The 19,066-nt window shown below is 38.0% G+C and overlaps 3 protein-coding genes across 6 annotated transcripts; 2 read left to right on the top strand and 1 right to left on the bottom strand.

Annotated features, from left to right (window-relative positions):
- The first annotated feature begins 880 nt into the window (after positions 1 to 880).
- LOC129802121 (uncharacterized) lies at positions 881 to 1,523 on the top strand. Its single transcript, XM_055847706.1, has 3 exons — positions 881 to 1,007; positions 1,065 to 1,291; positions 1,356 to 1,523. The coding sequence occupies exons 1-3, from the start codon at positions 956 to 958 to the stop codon at positions 1,521 to 1,523; spliced, it is 447 nt and encodes a 148-aa protein (XP_055703681.1). The 5' UTR covers positions 881 to 955.
- On the bottom strand, positions 1,309 to 7,764 carry LOC129802081 (DNA polymerase delta catalytic subunit). Its single transcript, XM_055847647.1, has 4 exons — positions 7,542 to 7,764; positions 7,372 to 7,477; positions 5,601 to 7,297; positions 1,309 to 2,975 (listed from the first exon to the last, which is right to left on the bottom strand). Exons 1-4 carry the CDS (start codon positions 7,595 to 7,597, stop codon positions 1,556 to 1,558), a joined length of 3,279 nt encoding a protein of 1,092 aa, XP_055703622.1. The 5' UTR covers positions 7,598 to 7,764; the 3' UTR covers positions 1,309 to 1,555.
- A 1,835-nt stretch (positions 7,765 to 9,599) lies between these two features.
- LOC129802088 (palmitoyltransferase Hip14) lies at positions 9,600 to 18,832 on the top strand. Of its 4 annotated transcripts, XR_008751759.1 has the most exons (5): positions 9,600 to 10,439; positions 13,294 to 14,003; positions 14,135 to 14,656; positions 15,128 to 15,183; positions 15,281 to 18,832. XR_008751759.1 is itself a non-coding variant. In XM_055847658.1 (4 exons), exons 2-4 carry the CDS (start codon positions 9,747 to 9,749, stop codon positions 14,598 to 14,600), a joined length of 1,869 nt encoding a protein of 622 aa, XP_055703633.1. In that variant the 5' UTR covers positions 9,616 to 9,651; positions 9,728 to 9,746; the 3' UTR covers positions 14,601 to 18,832. The 4 variants fall into 4 exon arrangements, 1 of the variants encoding a protein (XP_055703633.1); XR_008751758.1 differs by lacking the exon at positions 15,128 to 15,183; XR_008751757.1 differs by lacking the exon at positions 15,281 to 18,832 and having other exon boundaries at positions 15,074 to 15,264.
- The last annotated feature ends 234 nt before the right edge of the window (positions 18,833 to 19,066 follow it).

Here is a 19,066-nt window from a genome sequence, read left to right as displayed (position 1 = left end):
TCTAGAATATTTTTTGCAAGTCTCTAGCTATTTTCTATGTAGTAAATATTTAAGCTCAAAAATGGCGAATTTTTAAATTTTCAAATTCATAATTGATTTTATTTATTTTTTATACTTCTAATTTTTTTTTAAGCAAAACCCATTTGGCAATAAAAACTACAATACTCATACGTAATATTTTTCATTAAAGCAAAAAATATTATTCATTGATATTGTCTGAAAAAATACTTAAATTTTTGGGCTATTTTTGTCCCTATCGTTCATAGAAGCACGAAATACACCGAAACAGAATCTGTTGGACTTTTCAGGGTTAGATGTAAGCCTTATCATTGATTATGTTTCTCAGTTTAATTTTTATTGTTGATTTTCAGTCCGTAAAAAGTGTCTCGTCGTTAAAGGATTAACTACTGATGCCCTACCTTAAATTCAACCCTAGCTACGGCCCTGCCCACCATTTAATAGAGGATTTATCCTCTTATTGTGAAAGAACTCTTTTTTTTTATTGTGGGCCTTAGTGTGGATGGACAATTAAAAAAGAATGTTTTTGTGGTACTCACCTGTGATAACTCGTAAATTTTCCAACGTGGGAGCTGTTTTCACAATTTTTTTTACATATTTTGTATTACAATTCTTGTTCTAAGTTTTTTTTAGTAACATTTTTCACTGTCGAACGTGATGAAAGAGTCAAGAAATGGAAAACAATTATAAATTCATAGCTTTAGAAAACTTGATTTCATTTCAGTTTTTTTTGGCTCTCTAGAAAAATGTTCTATTAGTCCAGTGATGAGCCCTATAAGATAGACCCCTTTTACCCTGTCTGAGCCTGAGCATCTTATATTTATTTTCGAATTATTAACAGTGTACTAACGAATATTTTTAAATTTGTATTGACTTTTCCTGGGCAAAAAACAAAACACCGGTTGATCAGAAAAGCATCCAAAAAACACAGGAAATAATGGAAAAGGAAAAACCGGAAGAGTCTGAACAGGATTTCCCGAGATTAAGAGGTAATATTTGAGAGAATTCCAGATGAGAAGAAGCACTAATAGCCCTTTAATTTGCAGAAACATTAACTAGTGAGTTTGACAAACTACCTGAATCCCTGGAGCAGAATCACCAGCTTCTGAAGAAAACCAGCATCCTCCGGGAACAGTACAATGTATCTAATAATGTTTCTGCTGATTCCTATGTGCCTGCTGAGAGTGTTCGTGCCTGCATGGAGATTATCTGTAATATTTCAGAATTGCTGGAATTGCAGAAATCCGGAGAGGGAATAAACCCAGATGAATTGGTCGGGAAGAGAAAAAATTTTGTTTCAGAATTCAAGGGTTTTCATTTATTCATTTCTTTTGTAGAAAATACTTAAAGATCGACTGGAAAATGAATCAACAAAGATCAATATGGTTAGCGATTACTTGAATGAAGTCTACGTTCCGGACACAAGTTTACATCAACGTCCTGAGTTGGATTTCTCCTTTTCCCCTGATAACTCCTTCGATTCCGTGAGCTATTTCGGGAAATAAAAAATGTAAATGAAAAAAACAAAAGAGTTTCACTACCAAGACAGCACGCCGAACCGCTTCACTCGTTTGACTTGAGTGTCCAAATCCATGCGAACTTTGCTGCGCATGTAGAAGATCGGGCAGTCTTTGCTCGTGCAAATGACTTCTTCGTGCAGTGATTCCTGACAGTGTTGACATTCTGTCCAGAGCCGACCAAATTTCTCCTCTAGCGTCTGCTGCAGCCTCAATTCCTTCCAGTAGTACTCGGTTTCTTTCTTTTTGCAGTGAACACAGAGTGCCTTGTCCTGATCACCTTCCGGCAGCACTGCCCGGCATGCCAGACAAGTCTCCTTTTTGCGCGTAAATGCCGCCAAGGCTCCAACTTTTGAGGTAACGAGTGTCTTTGTTCTCGTATGTTCCCCATGAAGAAGAATAGATTCGGCTTTTTTGCCCAGAATCGGCTCAAAGATCCTCAACAATGGCTTTGACAGTTGATTCTCCAGGTAATACTTGTAGTCGATGGGAATACAGTTCTCCAGAACGTAAATTGGATCCTCTGCTCGTGTTGATGATGGCGTATTTTTGGCTCCGGCAATTATAACGTATGGAACACGATCTCCCAACTTTGGAGCTGTTCCCGGATCACGTTTTTTCATCTTTTCAGCCAGCATTACATGCGACTGAGCTGCAGCATAGTCCGTCTTGGCCAGTTCCTTCGTGATCACCAACTGAGAGATGTCAATGCGATTGCAGAGCAAATCTGCAATCACTTGCTTGGCATACTCAACAGCTCCATCGGGATTTCGCTCAATCAGTAACTTCTGCAGGCAAGTATTAATGAGATTGGCCACCAGAGGTGAATTATCCCTTCTCACTGTCTCAATTCCCTTGCAATCCATCTTGTCGTATTTGTCAGCTCGTGTAAAATACAGCCCAGCATAGCGTTTCTTATTGATCAGCAAATACGGAAAGTAAACCTTCTCAAATTCCAACTTTATCGGCTTCACAAAGCGATTGCTCACAAATTCAGCCGCCTCTCTGCCCAATTCCATACTCCTCTCCAGCGATGACACCCCAAATTTAACCATTACCGAATCTGTATCTCCATAAATCACAACAGCGTCATTTTCATAGCCATTGGCCACCGTGTAATGCTGCTCAACTTCATACTTTGTCTGTTCAATCATTGTCCTTCCGTAAGCCGTGACACTGGAGGAGATCTCCAGGCAGGGCAGTTTGCCCACCTGAGCACCAGTGAAGCCATAAACTGAATTGGCACTGATCTTCAGCGCCAATTGGCGACCGTCAAGGACACTGCGCTTGAACGGATCAGTTTCACTTTTCAGCTCCGCCTTGGCACGCTTTCGTGCTGCCAGGAGGGATTCCAGGATCTCTGGCAAGAGACCCTTGCGAACGGTGGACTTGACAAAGTGACAATTAGCTGGAGTCTTTGTCACGTTCTCTTCAGGGATGCTATACGTGTAAAGATTTAAAAGAATTCAAAGATTTTTACCTTCCTAAAGATGGATAAAAAGCAACTAAAATGGATTGAAAGCGTATGATTGATTATGCAAGCGATCAGGGTTCGAATCCGGAAAAAATGTTAGGAATAATAATGTAGATATAGAAATTTTTCTTGTAAGAAAGCCTACTTCACGTATGAGTCGCTCAGAGCAAAAGTGGGCTATTTTAATAAGTAAAGGCATAAGTCGCGGTTCAAACCTTGATCGTTTTAACCCATTCAGTCAATGTACTAGAAATACTTGAGACTAAATATTCATATTTTGAGATTAGTTTTCTACAGATTAATAGATGAATTTTTTGAAAAGAAATTTTTATTTATCTATTATGGGGCGCGGGGAGCCCCTGTCAAACACACGTTTTAACGGCCACTGAATTTAAATTCTGTGCATTAATTCATTACAAACTCTATTGCGTTAGATAGAGTAACTATCCAAGAACACCAATTGGCAACTAGAATTCAAATCACGAAAGAGGAAAGAGGCCAATTTTAATAAATTTGACGGGATGTCGAATTTTCCGTTCGCCATTTTGAGCAAAAATTTTGCATGACTTTCCGCGAAGAAAGAAAACAATAACAAAATGTATTTTCATCTCTGTCGGACTATTTTTGTTACTAAAAATCCATTCCCGACAGCAATTCGAGTATCAGTTGCCCAGGAATAAATTATCTAAAATCACTCAATTTGCGTATAATATATAATACCACGGTAAGGAATGGGTGAATAGATAGAGGCATAAATCGCGGTTCAATCCTTGATCGTTTTAAAAGAATTAAATCGCCCTAAAAAACTACCAAATAAATCAAACGGAAAATAAGTAAAAACAAGTAATAAACCCAGATAAGCTTATGCTAGGTGAGATTCTTTACAGGCGACCTGGAAATGCGTGCAACTCGGGGTACTTGCAACTACAGTAGAATCTCGCTCAATCGGGTCTTTTACAATCGAGCAAAAATGTTGACAATTTTCATGTTTAATTATGAAGCTAATTTGCTCAAATTCGCTGTAGTTCTTCCTATTTTATCGTGATTCATTATATTTGAACGCTTTTTGTAGAATTTACAGAGGCTTTGATGCTCAAATCCATCGATAAACCGGATGATATTTTGCCCCAAATGCCCAATTGAGAGAGAGTCTACTGTAGAAATATGTGAAAATTCTATTGTGAATTGAACTTTGGGGATAAAGAATCGCGTCAAGCAAACATTTTCTATTATAAATAGTCTGTGTGCAGAAGGCCAACGGAAGAAAAAAAAGTTCATTGAAATCGATAAATAAACGTTAGAGATAGAGTCCGGTCCATATAGACATAGTAAGGGTCCGGATACAGTAGGTTGATATCGTTGGTGTAGAAACGGATGGGACCCCCCCTCGTTAGAAAAATCCCGATCTCAGATACAATATAAACTTAAATTTCATCGAAATTGCATCATAATGACTCCAGTACACCTTTTCGACCACGAAAATTTCATTAACTCGAAATTCGAATCCCTTTCTTTCTCAAAAGATTTGCGTAAGTCTATCTCATTCTTTCGCATTTTTTTCTTCTTTTTAACATCAGAACAAATTCAATTTAGCTCAATCGAATTTGGAATGTGAAAGAATGAGATAGACATAAGCAAAACGTGTGAGAATAAAAGGAATGTGAATTTTGATTTCATGAAATTATTCTGATCTAAAAGGTGTACCGGGGTCATAAACACCAAAAATGCAGTCAGGTCAAGACATTTTACATTATATCTTAGGTCAGGGATCATCGAGGGAGAAGCGCGACCCACCGTTGGCAAGGTCTAGACCTGAGATAGATCATACTAAAATTTAAAGAAAAAGCATCGTCTAGTTTTCGAAATATTCGAAATTAAATTTTCGAAAATCGATTAATCGGACCTTTGATTAAATCGGATGAAATTGGGGTGTCATAAGGGTTATAATACTCCACGAGAGCTTTTCAAAACACTAAAATGTTTCGCATTCTGATAATTATAACCGGGAGATATGACCATTTAAAAATTCAATTCTCAGTGCTTTAGAATCTCAAAATCGCAAAAAAGCTAGTTGACCCCTTGTAATTTCCAAGGAGCGAATTTATTGTGATGCTTAAAAGAAGAAGAAGAGTGCGAGAGAATGAGATAGACATATGCAAAGCATATGAGAAAGAAAGGGATTCGAATTTCAACTTCATGAAATTTTCCTGATCTAAAAGGTGTGCCAGAGCCATTAGAAAAATGTTCAAAAACTCATTATAAATATTTTATAAAACCCCTAACCGATTTTGTGGCATTTGGAAATTCCACAAAAGTGTCCACAATTTTTTTAAAGCACCTCGGAAAGTGTTCCGGATGCTCCGGAACAGTAATTGAAAATGGAAGGAAACCTTAAAGGCCTCTACACATTGGGAGCAATTTTTGTCAAAAATTGCATTTTTGACAGAATTTTGACGTTTCTGCCTACAGCACTGCAGCCAATTTCCTTCAAAAAAGCAATTTTTGACGAAAATTGTGCTCAATGTGTAGACACCTTAACCGATTTTGATGATTGGGGATTTTTTGGACATGGGGGAGTTTGATTGACTCACCTGAGCTGAGCTCGATCCTTCGGCATGAGGAGCGTGGTGTAACAGAGATTGTGGGCCATCATGATGCTGGGGTACAGTGATGCAAAATCCAGCGTAGCAATTGGATCTCCGTAGTAGCCGCACTTGGGCTCAATCACCGTGGCACCTTCGTACTGTTCATCCGAGGCGCCTCCGCCGTGCGTTGGAATGAGATAGCGATTGTCCTTGGCCTTGCGCAGCAGCTGACTGATAACCTTGATCTGCTGCCCGCGAGTCAGGAGGCAGGAGAGTGGGACTCCTGTGACTCTGGCCATTTCCATGTAGTTGACAATGCACATGAGTTTGTTTAGCAGCCTCAGCGGCAAGTAGGCATCCTTGAGGCAGTACATCGCGAGGCGGCGTCGAGTTTGTTCGTCGCCCCGCTGGAGGTCGCTGATGATGCTGTGGTGAACGTCTTCTTTCTGTTCCTGCAGGAAATGGTAGCTGACGGCGTTGAGGGAATAGGAGCGGAGTTTGTAGTCACGCAGGAGGACATGGAGGAGGTCAAAGGGCACGCGTCCTTCGAAATTGACGACTTTATTTTCTCTGCGGCCCATTTGACGGCTCTGCAGGACGGCGTCTCGGATGACAGATGGGCGATTCTTGATGCGTCCGAGGAACTCGAAGGAATTGACTTTGAGGTGTTTGGCCCGATTGAGGAGGTAGGGAATGTCAAAGTTGTTGATGTTGTAGCCCGTGAGGATGTCCGGATCGACGTCACGGACAAAATTTGACCAGGCTGTCAGCAGATCGCTTTCCCGTTTGAAGGTGAGCACTTGCGTTCCCACGATGGGAGCACAAGTGTCCAGGGTGAAGACATTGCGAATGAAGGGCTCTGTCTCCCCCTGACGGATCACCATATTGGCAATCTGGATGACTGGATCGTGATTTGGTTCTGGGAAAATACCCTTTCTGCCGGCACATTCAATGTCAAAGCTCAGGATTCGCATTGGAGCGACCTTGGACCATTCTCCATCCGGCGACCACGAGATAAAATCACACCAGGACACATCCACTTCAATCTGACACCGGGATTCTGGCCGTGGCATCATATCCTTGCTCCTCAGGCGCCACTTCCCGGGCGGAATCTCAATCCAATTGCAGCCGACAATTGAGGCGTCCACCATGAACCGAATGTCAAAGTCAATGTTGCTCTCAAACACCCGACAGTCCTGGAAATCAAATTCCTGCAGGATAATCTCTCGCTCGAGGATCCTCTTGACCGAAGCCAGAAGCCGCGGAAGCACCAAAGTGACTTTGATGAAGGGAACAGTGTCATCTCCATGGTAGCCCATAATCGTACGGGCCTGAACCATTGTCACCTGCAGCACAGCCTCCTGGACTTTCTCCTTGTTCGATCGCATGTCCGTCAGCACAGCCCTGTCCAGGCTCGCCTTGAACTTCTCACAGTGGCTGGCAGTGAAACCCTTCGGAGCCGCCACGTACAGATACGGAGTGAATCCATGGGCATGGCAGCATACAGAATTCCCTTCCATTGTCACTCCGTACAGCCGGAATATGGACACAGGAGCCACCTGGGAGCCTGGCATTCCTGCCAGAGGCTGCCCAGTGTAGTGATCAACCTCCAATTGCTGGAAAATCAGCGGCTCCTCCTTAGGATTGAGCGGCGGTAATGCTGGACGAGTCCATTTCACACAAGACTCCGTCTCATCCGGCCCCTAAAACATCCTCCCCATTTACTAATCCCGACTTTTCACCCCCAAAGCCCCCCCAAACAAAAAGCACAACTAACCTCAACATTCTGCATAGCTTCCTCGACATCTGGGAGCTCGTCGATCTCCATGTCATTGTCAAAGTCACCCATGTCCTCGTCCATATCCTCATCATCGTGATTTGCTCTGCAGAAATGCAGGAAAATGCGTAAAAATTGGGGTTTTGGATTTTTTTTTCCCAAAGGCTTACTTGAACTTTTTGGGGCCATTGGGTTGATTGTTGGGGAATCTCCGTTTAGAATCCATCCTGCAGATCTACAGACACTTGGGATTTCACAATAAGTGCACTTTTAGTCAAATAAAGCGTGTCTTATGAACAAATTTACAGATAAAACGCAAAAAGCAGAATTTCACAAGGCAACAGCTGACATTTGGCGCGCTGAATGCCGATGTTGCCCGGTTGCTATAAAATTTCCCCTTTTTCCTATGGTTCCTATGTAACCCAGCTGGAAAGCTGATCCATACCTAACGATATGATTTCCAATGTATGATATTAAAATATATTAAATAAAATAAAATACAATTTAAAAAATCTCTATAATTTATTATTCTTCAACAACACTTTAAAACCCGCGACAAAAAATCACGTGGAATACCAAATAAGCATAAAATGTCCAAAGCATATCGACGGCTTCATTCCATACTATGCTAAGTCGACTTAGCCTTTTATTACTCCGAGAGATATGTTGTTCCTGGGACCGAGATCTACAACTGGTGAAAATTTGGTGGTCATCCGACGTCCGGGTAACGAGATATTCAATTTTTTGAAAAAAATTTACACAGTCAGCATAGGAAATCCCCAACTTCAAATGGTTCTCCTGAGAAATGGTGTCTTTCTGAGACAGCATAGTATGGAATGGAAGCGTCAATATAATCTCAACAAAAAGCAAATTTTCAATTGTTTTTCATGTCGCAAGGGCAAGACTACTACAGTATTTCTAGGACTCATAAATTCATTTTCCAATAAAGATTTTTCCATTTTCTTGTGATTTTTGTAAAAAAAAAAATCTGAAAATTGATGAAAAATTCAGAAATTAATTTTCACAGACTTTCGTAACAAAATGCCAATTTCTGCAATTTATATTAAATTTCCTTTTTTCTAGCAATTTGATAAATATATTTTCCCGTAAAATTTTCAAATTCCCATACAATAGAGTCGAACGTCGTTTGGATTCAAAATGTCAACTGTGAGGTTATGTTAGAAAGTTCGTATTCTAGGTGAATGAAAATCATATTTAAGTGCTTCTTCCTGAATGTTTACATAAATTATTATTGTTTAAAATGAAAAGGAAGTATGCTACCACTAAAACTTGCGAGAAAGTGCGAGAATTTGATTCAAAGTACAATTTAATCTTACACAAATTTCGCTTGTTTTGAAAAAATCGTTCGAATTTGGGAGGTGAGAAATGTCAAAAATACCCCCCGAGCGTTCGAATTTAGGAGACTCTACTGTATTTCATTGCACTTTTTATATTAGAAAATTATACCCGAAATTTCAAGAAGAATTTGGAAAAGCAAAACAAGGTGTAATGTGAATTTTCAACTTAATTTTCTTTACAATATCTTTTTATTCCTTTTATTCGAACGAAAAGTTAAACGAAAATCACGCCTGCTTCAACTATATTCCGCGAGGTGCGCCACTTATAAAATGCTTGCAAAAATGAGTGGCGAAAAGTATTTACACAGCCGAAATAACTAAGCCCTATTTCACCATTATTCGTATATCTTTATTTTTTTGGAAAACATTATTAAAAAATGATATTAGAACAAAGCTTAGTTAATAAAAAATTGACTTTCAGTGAAAAAAATATCAAATGCTGTACAGCAAAAACATAAAATAATGTAAAACAATTTCTCTGAGCGTTGACATATTTCTTAAGAACTGCATACTTTTTTGGTGATTGTTCATTTTGTCGATAATTTCTTTAATTAACTTGCAAATAATCTATCTAGTCGATGGAGCACAAGATATGGTTTTCTGATTCTTTAGGATAGAGATCAAGAAATAACACTCATTTCATCGTTTCACGAACTGATAATTCTCTTAATGTGATTTTTATTTAGGTGGCAAAAAAGTACTGACTCTATCCTAATCAAAAATGTTTTTTTTGTGTTTTTCTTTTTCCTTAAAAAGATTTGGAAGACTTTCGCTACAAGTAATCTCATAGCAAAGCACTTTTCATATACATTCCTTAATTTAAACAGGTGGTCATCCGGGTTGTGCTATAAAACTGCAACATAACCTCAATTTCCGTGCAGTTGTCAAAGTTGCCCCTTCGCGAGAGAGATAGTGAAAAAGGGTGAGTGAAAAACATTTGTGATTTTGGTGTTTTCCCGTGGAGAAATCTCGGTGTTTGGCCCCATTTTATGATTTAGCGCGATCGTCCCGGGACAAATGTATCAGAGTGCCTGTGGAGCGGCAACAGGTGGATGCGTAAAGACTGAGCACAGTCACAGTCGCGAGAGCAACTTGATATCACATGAGCCCGCTGTGGCGCCCATCGAGCACGATTACAGTGGCTTTGACATCGTTAAGGCCACCCAGTATGGGGCAATTGGGCGAGTTAAGGAGCTCATCGAGGCTGGCTGGGACGTCAACCAGCCCGACAGTGAGACGGTGACTCTGCTCCATTGGGCTGCCATCAACAATCGCAAGGACATCATAAAGTATTTCCTGGAGAAGGGAGCTGTCGTGGATGCCGTTGGGGGTGAACTCAATGCCACTCCACTGCACTGGGCCACAAGACAGGGGCACATTAGTGCGGTGGTGCTGCTGCTGGCCGCTGGAGCAGATCCCAGTATCAGGGATGCCGAGGGAGTGTCCTGCATTCACCTGGCAGCTCAGTTTGGGCACACAGCCCTTGTGGCCTATTTCATTGCCCGCGGAGTCAATCCTGATCTGCAGGATCGCACGGGAATGACTGCCCTGATGTGGGCAGCATGGAAGGTTGTGGAAATTGATCCGGTGAGGCTGCTGCTGACCCTGGGAGCCAATCCCAGTGTCGTGGACCATACACATGGCAACACAGCTCTTCACTGGGCCATCCTAGCGCGAAATGCCACAGCAATCAACACACTCATCCTCAAGGTGAGTCATCCAATTTTCAGCCACGGGAAATCATTCCCGATTCAACTGATAAGACCCCCAGATGGGCGCAAAGCGGGTCACTCAGGTGGGAAATTGGCCAAAAACGGAGGCTCATGAGCCAATTTGGAAATTCCATAAATTCAGTCAGAAAATTCTGCACAGAACTCCATGCATATTGATGTTGACCATAATTCTCTAGACAGTACTGTGTCCAAAATAGTGGTGCAAATATTTATTTTATAAAAAGTTTTTTTTTTCATTGCAAAAATATTTCAGGTGATTTGACAAAAAAAAAACAGAATTTTGAAGGTGTTTTTTTTCTAATTCACTTTAAAATTCTATTATTATTTTTTTTAATTATTGAAGAAAAAATATTTTTTACAATTTTTCAAGGTCGCAAAAGGTTATGGGATGAAAAAGAGACATTAGAAAGTGTTCTCGTGGCTCTTATGTTGAATTATATTTCCGGAAAAGCTTTGGTTTAGACATGAGGTGCTATAAATCCAGATATTCTAGAAGAACAATTTTTTTTGTTCAGAAAAAAATTTGGAAACTAAAACAAACCTTTCTGGAAACGCAAAAATAGAATGTTTTCCATGTTTTTCTAATAAAACGAATTAAAAATCAAACTTCTTAAGTAAAGCCTCACAATTGTCTTTACGCATAATGCCAAAAACTCGTCTAAACCATAAATCTCAAAATCTAGGTTTGTGTCTATGATATTGTACATATTCACAGCGAACAGACTGGGCTTTTCTACATGGTCATTGATTTTTTACGTCTTCATTGTTTTTTTACACCTGAAAAGAATATTCAAAAAATTGCGGCACCAAACCAATTTTTCATCAATTTGATGTTTTTTTTCCGATAGGGTGGAATAACCGGCTATCGCCATGTTTAGGAAAAAATTAAATTCATTTAATCATAACTTTTGAATCCTTGTTACAAGATAAGTCAAATTTGACACAAAGTTACTTAGATGTATTGGCTCTAGATACGTGAAAACAATAATCCTAGAACATAACGCTGGACTACTTAAAAAACTGATTTTTATTAATAATGCAAAAATAACCATTTCGTCGCCACTTTTTACCACTTTTCGCCAGTTTTGTAAAATTTGTAACCACTTCTCGCCACCCACTTGAAAAGAACCACACTCGGTTATTTTAGGCAATGCTATGAAAAGAATACATTCACCATTTCTCTTTCCTTGTGATCACTTTATTATTACTCTCTTCAAATGATTTTTCTTCACTTTTATTTGAGAAATCAAATTATGGGGCTTTTGCAGAAAGTAAACAATGCAGATTTGACAACTGAGAATGTACGAAGTGAAGTTAGCGTCGCCTATTGAAAAGATATGGCGACAGATGGTAAAATCAATTCCAGAATATTACCACTTCTCGCCATGCCTCATTTTTATACAATATAATATAAAATGAAATATTAATTGACTAAATACAAATTTTATGTATTCCACAAGTGCAATTAAATATTCAATAGACAAATTATTTACCCAAATAGGTATTTTGGCCTGATGAAAATTTGACGACACTTAGTACATTTGGTAAGAGATGTTGGATTCGATGCACTTGCTTAAAATATTGCTCTAAAAAGTGATCAAAATCGTGAATCCAAAACGAATAATTATTATTTTTCGATTCTATGCGTAGAAGCAGAAACAATACAAAAAAATTGCGACTCATTTATTTCATAAATTGCGAAAAATAGCGATTTCAATGTAAGTGGCGAGAAGTGGGGCACTGGCGAGAACTGGTGATTCCACGCTAGTATTTTTTGTTCTTAGTTCTTCAATAAATTGTTAAAATATTTCCAAAAAAGAAAAAAAGATTTATAAAAGATTTTTTTTCTGATGTGTGAAATTTTTTTAAATTTTGCGCGTTAGATAATCCTCTCATTCAGTAATAAGTTCCCGGTTTGAGAGCTCTTTCCGCTTGAGGCTTTTTTTCTGTACCGGTTCGAAGGTATATCAGAGAGAACTTATACCTAAAAATCCGTTGGAAGTTCGAATGCTTAAACTGACGAGTTTACAGAAGTGAAAAGGACATCTATTTTAATTAAATTGTAATTCGAACGTTCTGCCATCCTGAAATTCCACGAAAAATCATTTTTTTGCAGCAAACTCTTACGCATTATTGCTGACATTCCTGACGATTGAAGTGTCAAGAATACCGAAATTCGAAATTGTAGTACAATCAGCACTAAAGCAGCGAGTATGTTAATTTGGACTTGAGGCTTTCGATAGATTTTCGAATAACTTTGGCATGGCTTTGTCTTTTCTAAAGGTTATTACTGAATGGAGTCAATAGTATACTAAGGCGTATTCCAAAAATTGTTTTACAAATTGGCCCCTAAAGATAGGCAAAAATTCATAATTTTGTGCATAATGACGGGACCCTTGCAGTCGTCCATTTATTTTTATATCCAAGACTCTATTGAAGAATTACAGCTTGGGTGTGTGTCTTGGATTAACTATTTTTGAAACAAGTAAAGAACTGAGAAATTGATCACACAGGGTACAAAAAGTGTGACCATCCCCCATGAGCTAAAAATCAAAAATTCGATGATTGAATTTTCGATATCGAATGAAAATCACGACTAAAACTTTATCAGAATCGAAAATGGAGATTTGAATCTGACTTTTTCGAACATTTTTAAAATAAAAGCTTCATTATTTTTAATATACGACTGTCAATTGAATATCCTGCTTGAGTGGAAACAGCGCTTTATTCGTCCATTTATATTGAATTTTCTTTGCTTGAAAGTGAAGAAATTGAATTAAAAAAAAATCCATTTCTCACTTTGTCGTTTTGCCTGGGGGCGGCTTTTGCAGGGCAAGGCAAGTCTAGACATTCCAAATCTGCGTGGGGATACTCCCCTGTCGATGCTGCAGTCACAGATTGGCTCATTCTGGATCTCTCCCAAAGTTGTGGAGAAGCTCCGGGAGTTGGGTCAGATGCAGCAGAGGCGCAATTTTCTTGTGCGCTGCTCGGTGGACAAGAGAGTTCGCTGGTGGACAATGGTGGCCACACCATTTCTTGTCTTCTATCTGGCTGGCCTGATTTTCAGCTCTGATCTCCTGTACATCATCAAATTCTTTCTTTTGGGCTGTCTCTATGCTGTGACTCATACTGTGGGCAGGGCTATGTTCGATGACCACCTCATGACTCTCATCCCACTCAGTGTCTATCTGGCCACGAAATTTTGGTTCTATGTCACGTGGCTGGTGTACATAGCACCGGCTGTTTCGGCCTGGCTAACCCTGGCCTTCCTGGCGTCCAGTGGTATCCTTTGGTGGTGCTTCCTGAAGTCCTGGCGCGGAGATCCGGGTGTCATTCGACCGACGCAGGAGCAACGGATGCGAACGATCATTGAGTTGAGCGAACGCGGAGGAGCAGGATTCGCTCCACCGGGTTTCTGCTCCTCCTGCTTAGTCAGACGTCCGGTTCGTTCCAAGCACTGCTCCGTTTGCGATCGATGTGTTGCCCGGTACGATCATCACTGCCCCTGGATTCAGAATTGCGTCGGCATTGGCAATCACAAGTAAGAAATATTTTAATGCTTTTTTCCAGGTTGTTGCTAATTCAGAACGAGGGTAGTAGGGCTTTAAATAGGAAGAGTGCAAAGTGTTTGTGGTGCAGAGACTTTATAAAAATGCCTTTTGCCATTCGCAGGCACTTCATGGGCTTCCTGTGGGCGCTGATGTTCATGTGCGCCTGGATGTTGTACGGAGGTGCACAGTTCTACACGGTTCAGTGCGAAGTGACGTTCGATGGCTTCTGGAATGCCCTAATGGCCATTGGCACGTGCCAGCCGTGGGTGGGATGGGTGATGGCCAATGCACTGCTGCACATGGCCTGGGTGGCAACTCTGGCACTGTGTCAGACGTACCAGATTGTGGCATTGGGCATGACCACGAATGAGCGCATGAATCGCGATAGGTACAAGCATTTTCAGGCCAAAGGGGGCAAGAGTCCCTTCACCAGGGGCTACATCAATAATTTGGTGGACTTTCTGGAGTGCAGCTGCTTCGGCCTCATCAAGCCCAATCGCATTGATTGGATGACATTTTTTGACCTGGACAAACCGCAGGAGCACGAACCACTTCTCAGGCCGACGGACAACTATCAGTATGTCTAGGGAACGGAGAAGCCATCCGTGGCTCCGGAGGAACAACCACATGGCTCAGTCACAGTGTAAGTAACATCCAAAATCAATCGTATCCACGCAAGAAAAAAGTAGCTTGAGGGGCAGAAAGAGACTAAAAACAGTATCCACAAGTTTCTTCATCAAAACCATAAAAAAAAACATTTTAATTTGACGACCTAAAGTACTGGGAGTGATTAAGAGAATGATTCAGAAAGGAGAAGTAAAGACTTGATTTTCTTTACATTTTGTGATAGGCTTCTATATTTTCCTAAGGTTGTCTTCTTTTTTTTTCTTAAGAGAAAAAAGTAGTATCACAAGAAGACTAATTTGTAAATTGTATTTAAGAATAAATTAAAATTTACAGCTATTCGCAAAGTGCAAAGAGAAAAGATGTCGTAGAAAAAACATTTTAAAATACAGATGGCGCTGTAGTCTAGAAAATATTTTTTTTACTTTCTTGACAGCGAGTTTGACAAGAAATTAGAAAAGCAACAATCACTAACGCCTGTCTTTTCCAGTGACGCCATATAAGTGGACTGTGAAATTCAAACAAAAACATCAGCAGCACTGAAGGGTAATCCACTGTAGAAGGACAAACATTTTTGTAGAGAAACATAGCTAGAAATGCGAAATCACTTCTAAAAAAACACGAAAACCTTTTTTAATTTCAGGAACACCTAAAAGAAACATGAAAACATTTCTAGAAGCGCGGAATCGAGTTGGCAACGCAACAAAGAAACATGAAAACATTACAAAAAAAATAAGGGATCTCTTCTAGGAAACAAGAAAGGTTTCTGAGAAACTTTAAAGAGTCACAAAAGTGTTCCTAGAAAAAAGAAATCGCTGGAAATGACAAACACGTCCAAGAAACTTAAAAACGTTTTACTAAATACGAAAAGCATTCATTAATAAACAAGGAAACGGGTTTGAAAATTTGGAAACGCTTCTAAAATGTTGGCAACGCAACAAAGAAACATGAAAACATTACAAGTAACATGGAATCTATTTTAAGAAACAAAACGTTTCAAAAACGTTTTTAGAGATACGAAATCGCTTAAAGGAAATGAGAAACGCTACCAAGAAACAAGGAAATGGGTTTGAAAATTCGGAAACGGTCCTAAAGTGTTGGCAGCGTAACAAAGAAACATGAAAATATTACAATAAACACGAGATTTCTACTAGGGGACGGGAATCACTTCCAAGAAACTTCGAAACATTTCCACAAATGGTGGCAACTCACTAAGGGGATACAAAAATGTTTCTAGAAACGCAAAATCGTTTTGAGGAAATGATACAACGTTTTGAAGAAACATGAAAACGCTTCTATATGAGCGCAAAGTTGATTTTAATGGTCGGAAAACGCTTCCAAGAAACTTGAAAACGTTTCTGGAAATGCGAAATGCATGAATAAACAGGGAAACGGGTTTGAAAATTCGGAAATTGTTCTTAAAAGTTGGAAACGCAACAAAGAAACATAATAATGGTATAAGAAACACGGGATCTCTAATAGGAAACTAGAAACACTTCCAAGAAACTTCTTCGAGAAATACTAAATGCATAAATAAATCAGGAAAAGGTTTTGAAAATTCAGAAACGGTTTTAAAGAGTTGGCAACGCAACAAAGAAACATGAAAACCGTACTAGAAACAAGGAATCTATTCCAGGCAACGGGAAACACATTAAAGAGATACAAAAACGTTTCTAGAGATGCGAAATCGCGTTAAGTAAATGAGAAACGGTACTAAGAAACTCGGAAATATATATGAAAAAAAGCGGAAACGCTTTTAATAAACATAAAAAAACGTTAAAAAGCGCAAAATCGATCCTAAGAGACGGGAGACGCCTCCAAGGAACTTGAAAACGTTTCTAGAAATGCGAAATGCATAAACAAACAAGAAAATGGTTTTGAAAATTCGGAAACGGTTCTAAAATTTGCTAACGGAACTAAGAAATATGGAAATGCTACAAGGAACAGAGAATCTCTTCTAGCGATTCTTCCAGGAAGCAGGAAGTCCTTCCGAGAAACTAGGAAAGATTCCTTAAAAAAAATGCGTAAACGTTTCTCAGAAACGCGAAAATGTTTCCAGAATTGCGAAAACCTATTAAAAAACGCGGGAATGTTTGTAAAAAATACGAAAACAATTTTAAGAATCATTGAAAGTACATCTAAAATTGAGGAATGAGTTTTAAAAATGCTGTAACACACCATAGAAGTATGAAAACGTTTCTAGAAGCGCGGAATCTCTTCCAGGAAACAGGAACCGCTTCTAACAAACTCGAAAACGTTTGTAAAAGTAAGGAAAATTTCCAAAGAACCCCAAAAAAGCTTTTGTAAGCGCAGAAATATTTCTGAGAATTATGAAAACTTTCAAGCGAGTTTTTAAATTAATAGCCTCATTAAGAAAATGAGTGGAAACTCAGAATATTTGAGGTTATATTACACGAAAATTTGTTTCTAGTACAATAAAATGCTTCTCCTGGTATTTTGATGAGCTTATCATGATTGAAGAATTTTAGAATGTCACAAATCTTTTTATTTGAGCCTTGTAACATTGGATTCAGTCACATTTTCAAGAAAAACTTGTGATACTACGAAGATTGAGGCGTAACTTGCGGTGACGCCTTAAAATGTCAGTGTTACGAGAATTTATAGATAATTCTGAAACTGTTCTGAAATGCTCAAATATGCCAAAATCGGTTCACAACTTCAAAAGTATTCCAGAATTTCTGAAGAAATGCAAAAAGAACCTTTCAATAAATTTGCACTTTGCAACTAAAGTAAGTTTTCGAAATTCTAAAGCGCAATCCGAAAATCAAGCTTAGAGAAATTAATGTTTTAATTGGAAATATTTAAACTGAAAACATTTATTAAGTCTGATACTGATTGTAAAGCTGTGAATGTTTTTTTCTCATTTCGGATTTTCTGATTGCCGCTAGCTTCAAAGCATTTGAAAAGCATTAAAAAAAACTGTAGCCAATCAGAGAATTAAGTAAGGCTTTTAAGCTTTTTATAGTATCTTCGAACCGTTATAGCAAATTAAACCTTCTTTAGTATTCACGTTCTGTGCATTTCTTCAAAAAGGTAAAGCGAATATCAGTTCAATTATAGCAAAATAATTCCGAAACTTCTGAAAATCTTTCTCGTCATAAAAATACTCCATGAATTCCCTGCATATGGCACTAAATGTGCTTTTATAGGACGAAAGCTCAATACTGTTGAGCTTTTTTTCATGAGAAGTCTTTCACTTTCGTCGCTCTCGTCTGTTTCATCCAATGACAGCTTGTAAATAATACAAAATATTTGAAGGGCCTACACATCAATAAACGTATTTTTCAGCAAATGTCCTTCGAAATTACGAAAGTAATTATTCGAAAAGCCCTTAGAAAGAGGGTTACATTACTTAAATCGATTTCTGAATCATTCTCCGTATTTTTTTTTATTTAAATTTTGTATCCATTTGGTAAATCTCCAAGTCATTAGATAGAATAACAAGTTAACTCATAAAAATGGAGAATATCCAACATACTTCATTTTAGAAGGATTTTTTAAACATAAATCAAAAGATAATACAGAATATAAAAAAAGAAAGAAAATAATAATAAAAACGGGAAGAAACTTTGATTGAAATGGAAAGTGAACTACAAAAAATAAAAAAAAGAATCTAGTCAATAATAAAGCTAAATAATTTATCGAGTAATAAATTTGCATATTAAATGTTTTACACACAAAATAAAGAGAATAAAAAAAAACAAAGAACACCGCTATCATACGATTTACTACAATATCTAAATGTTCTATATATACATAACTTACATTATAAAAAATGATAACCAGAAGCAAAACAAGTGAAATTGTGAATGATAAAATGTAAAAATCAAGACAGAAAAAATGATAGAAAATCGCTTAAGGACATTAAAAACAAAACAACAAACAAATGAATGCTCGATGTGTCATTGAAAGTTTTTTCAATATTCATTAAATCCTTTTTCAAAACTTTTATCATAGAGCAAGAAACAAAAGTCATTCTAGATTTAATAGCAATATTAAGCGCTTTTCATAATAAAAGGATTAAAATTGAGATGTGGGGCTAAAACAAAATCTTTTCCGATTGAATCTAAATAAACAAAAATTTATTAAATGTAACAAAGAAAATGTGAATATTCATTATTAAACAAAAAAAAAGAATTAATCGAAAGTTTTAATAATTGAGAAAAAAATCTAATCTATAAAAGAAACTAAATAATATCAAGTAGTGCTGTTAAATTAAATTTACTATCAATGTAATTCAAATTTAAGTCAAACCAAAATGTGGAAAAAAAAAGTATCTATAAAAAAAAGATAATACAAAAATTATGTTTTAATTACAAAATTATTATTATAATAAAATTTTAAGCATTTTAAATGTAATTTATAAGAATGAGTAGTTTAGATGAGAAATAAAGATGCACAAAAATTA

This window comes from Phlebotomus papatasi, chromosome 2 (assembly GCF_024763615.1).
Source record: "Phlebotomus papatasi isolate M1 chromosome 2, Ppap_2.1, whole genome shotgun sequence".
Taxonomy (NCBI): Eukaryota; Metazoa; Arthropoda; class Insecta; order Diptera; family Psychodidae; genus Phlebotomus; species Phlebotomus papatasi.
This window is presented reverse-complemented; position numbering and strand designations above follow the sequence as displayed.

Bases quoted from the DNA above. Each gene is read 5' to 3' on its own strand.
- LOC129802121 (XM_055847706.1), top strand. From the start codon at position 956: ATGGAAAAGGAAAAACCGGAAGAGTCTGAACAGGATTTCCCGAGATTA. The intron at 1,008-1,064 runs GTAATATTTGAG...TTTAATTTGCAG, and splicing joins GGATTTCCCGAGATTAAGAG to AAACATTAACTAGTGAGTTT. The intron at 1,292-1,355 runs GTCGGGAAGAGA...TTTCTTTTGTAG, and splicing joins GAATAAACCCAGATGAATTG to AAAATACTTAAAGATCGACT.
- LOC129802081 (XM_055847647.1), bottom strand. From the start codon at position 7,597: ATGGATTCTAAACGGAGATTCCCCAACAATCAACCCAATGGCCCCAAA. The intron at 7,298-7,371 runs GTTAGTTGTGCT...AGGATGTTTTAG, and splicing joins AAGCTATGCAGAATGTTGAG to GGGCCGGATGAGACGGAGTC. The intron at 2,976-5,600 runs GTGAGTCAATCA...TTACACGTATAG, and splicing joins AAGGATCGAGCTCAGCTCAG to CATCCCTGAAGAGAACGTGA.
- LOC129802088 (XM_055847658.1), top strand. From the start codon at position 9,747: ATGTATCAGAGTGCCTGTGGAGCGGCAACAGGTGGATGCGTAAAGACT. The intron at 10,440-13,293 runs GTGAGTCATCCA...CGGCTTTTGCAG, and splicing joins TCAACACACTCATCCTCAAG to GGCAAGGCAAGTCTAGACAT. The intron at 14,004-14,134 runs GTAAGAAATATT...TGCCATTCGCAG, and splicing joins GTCGGCATTGGCAATCACAA to GCACTTCATGGGCTTCCTGT.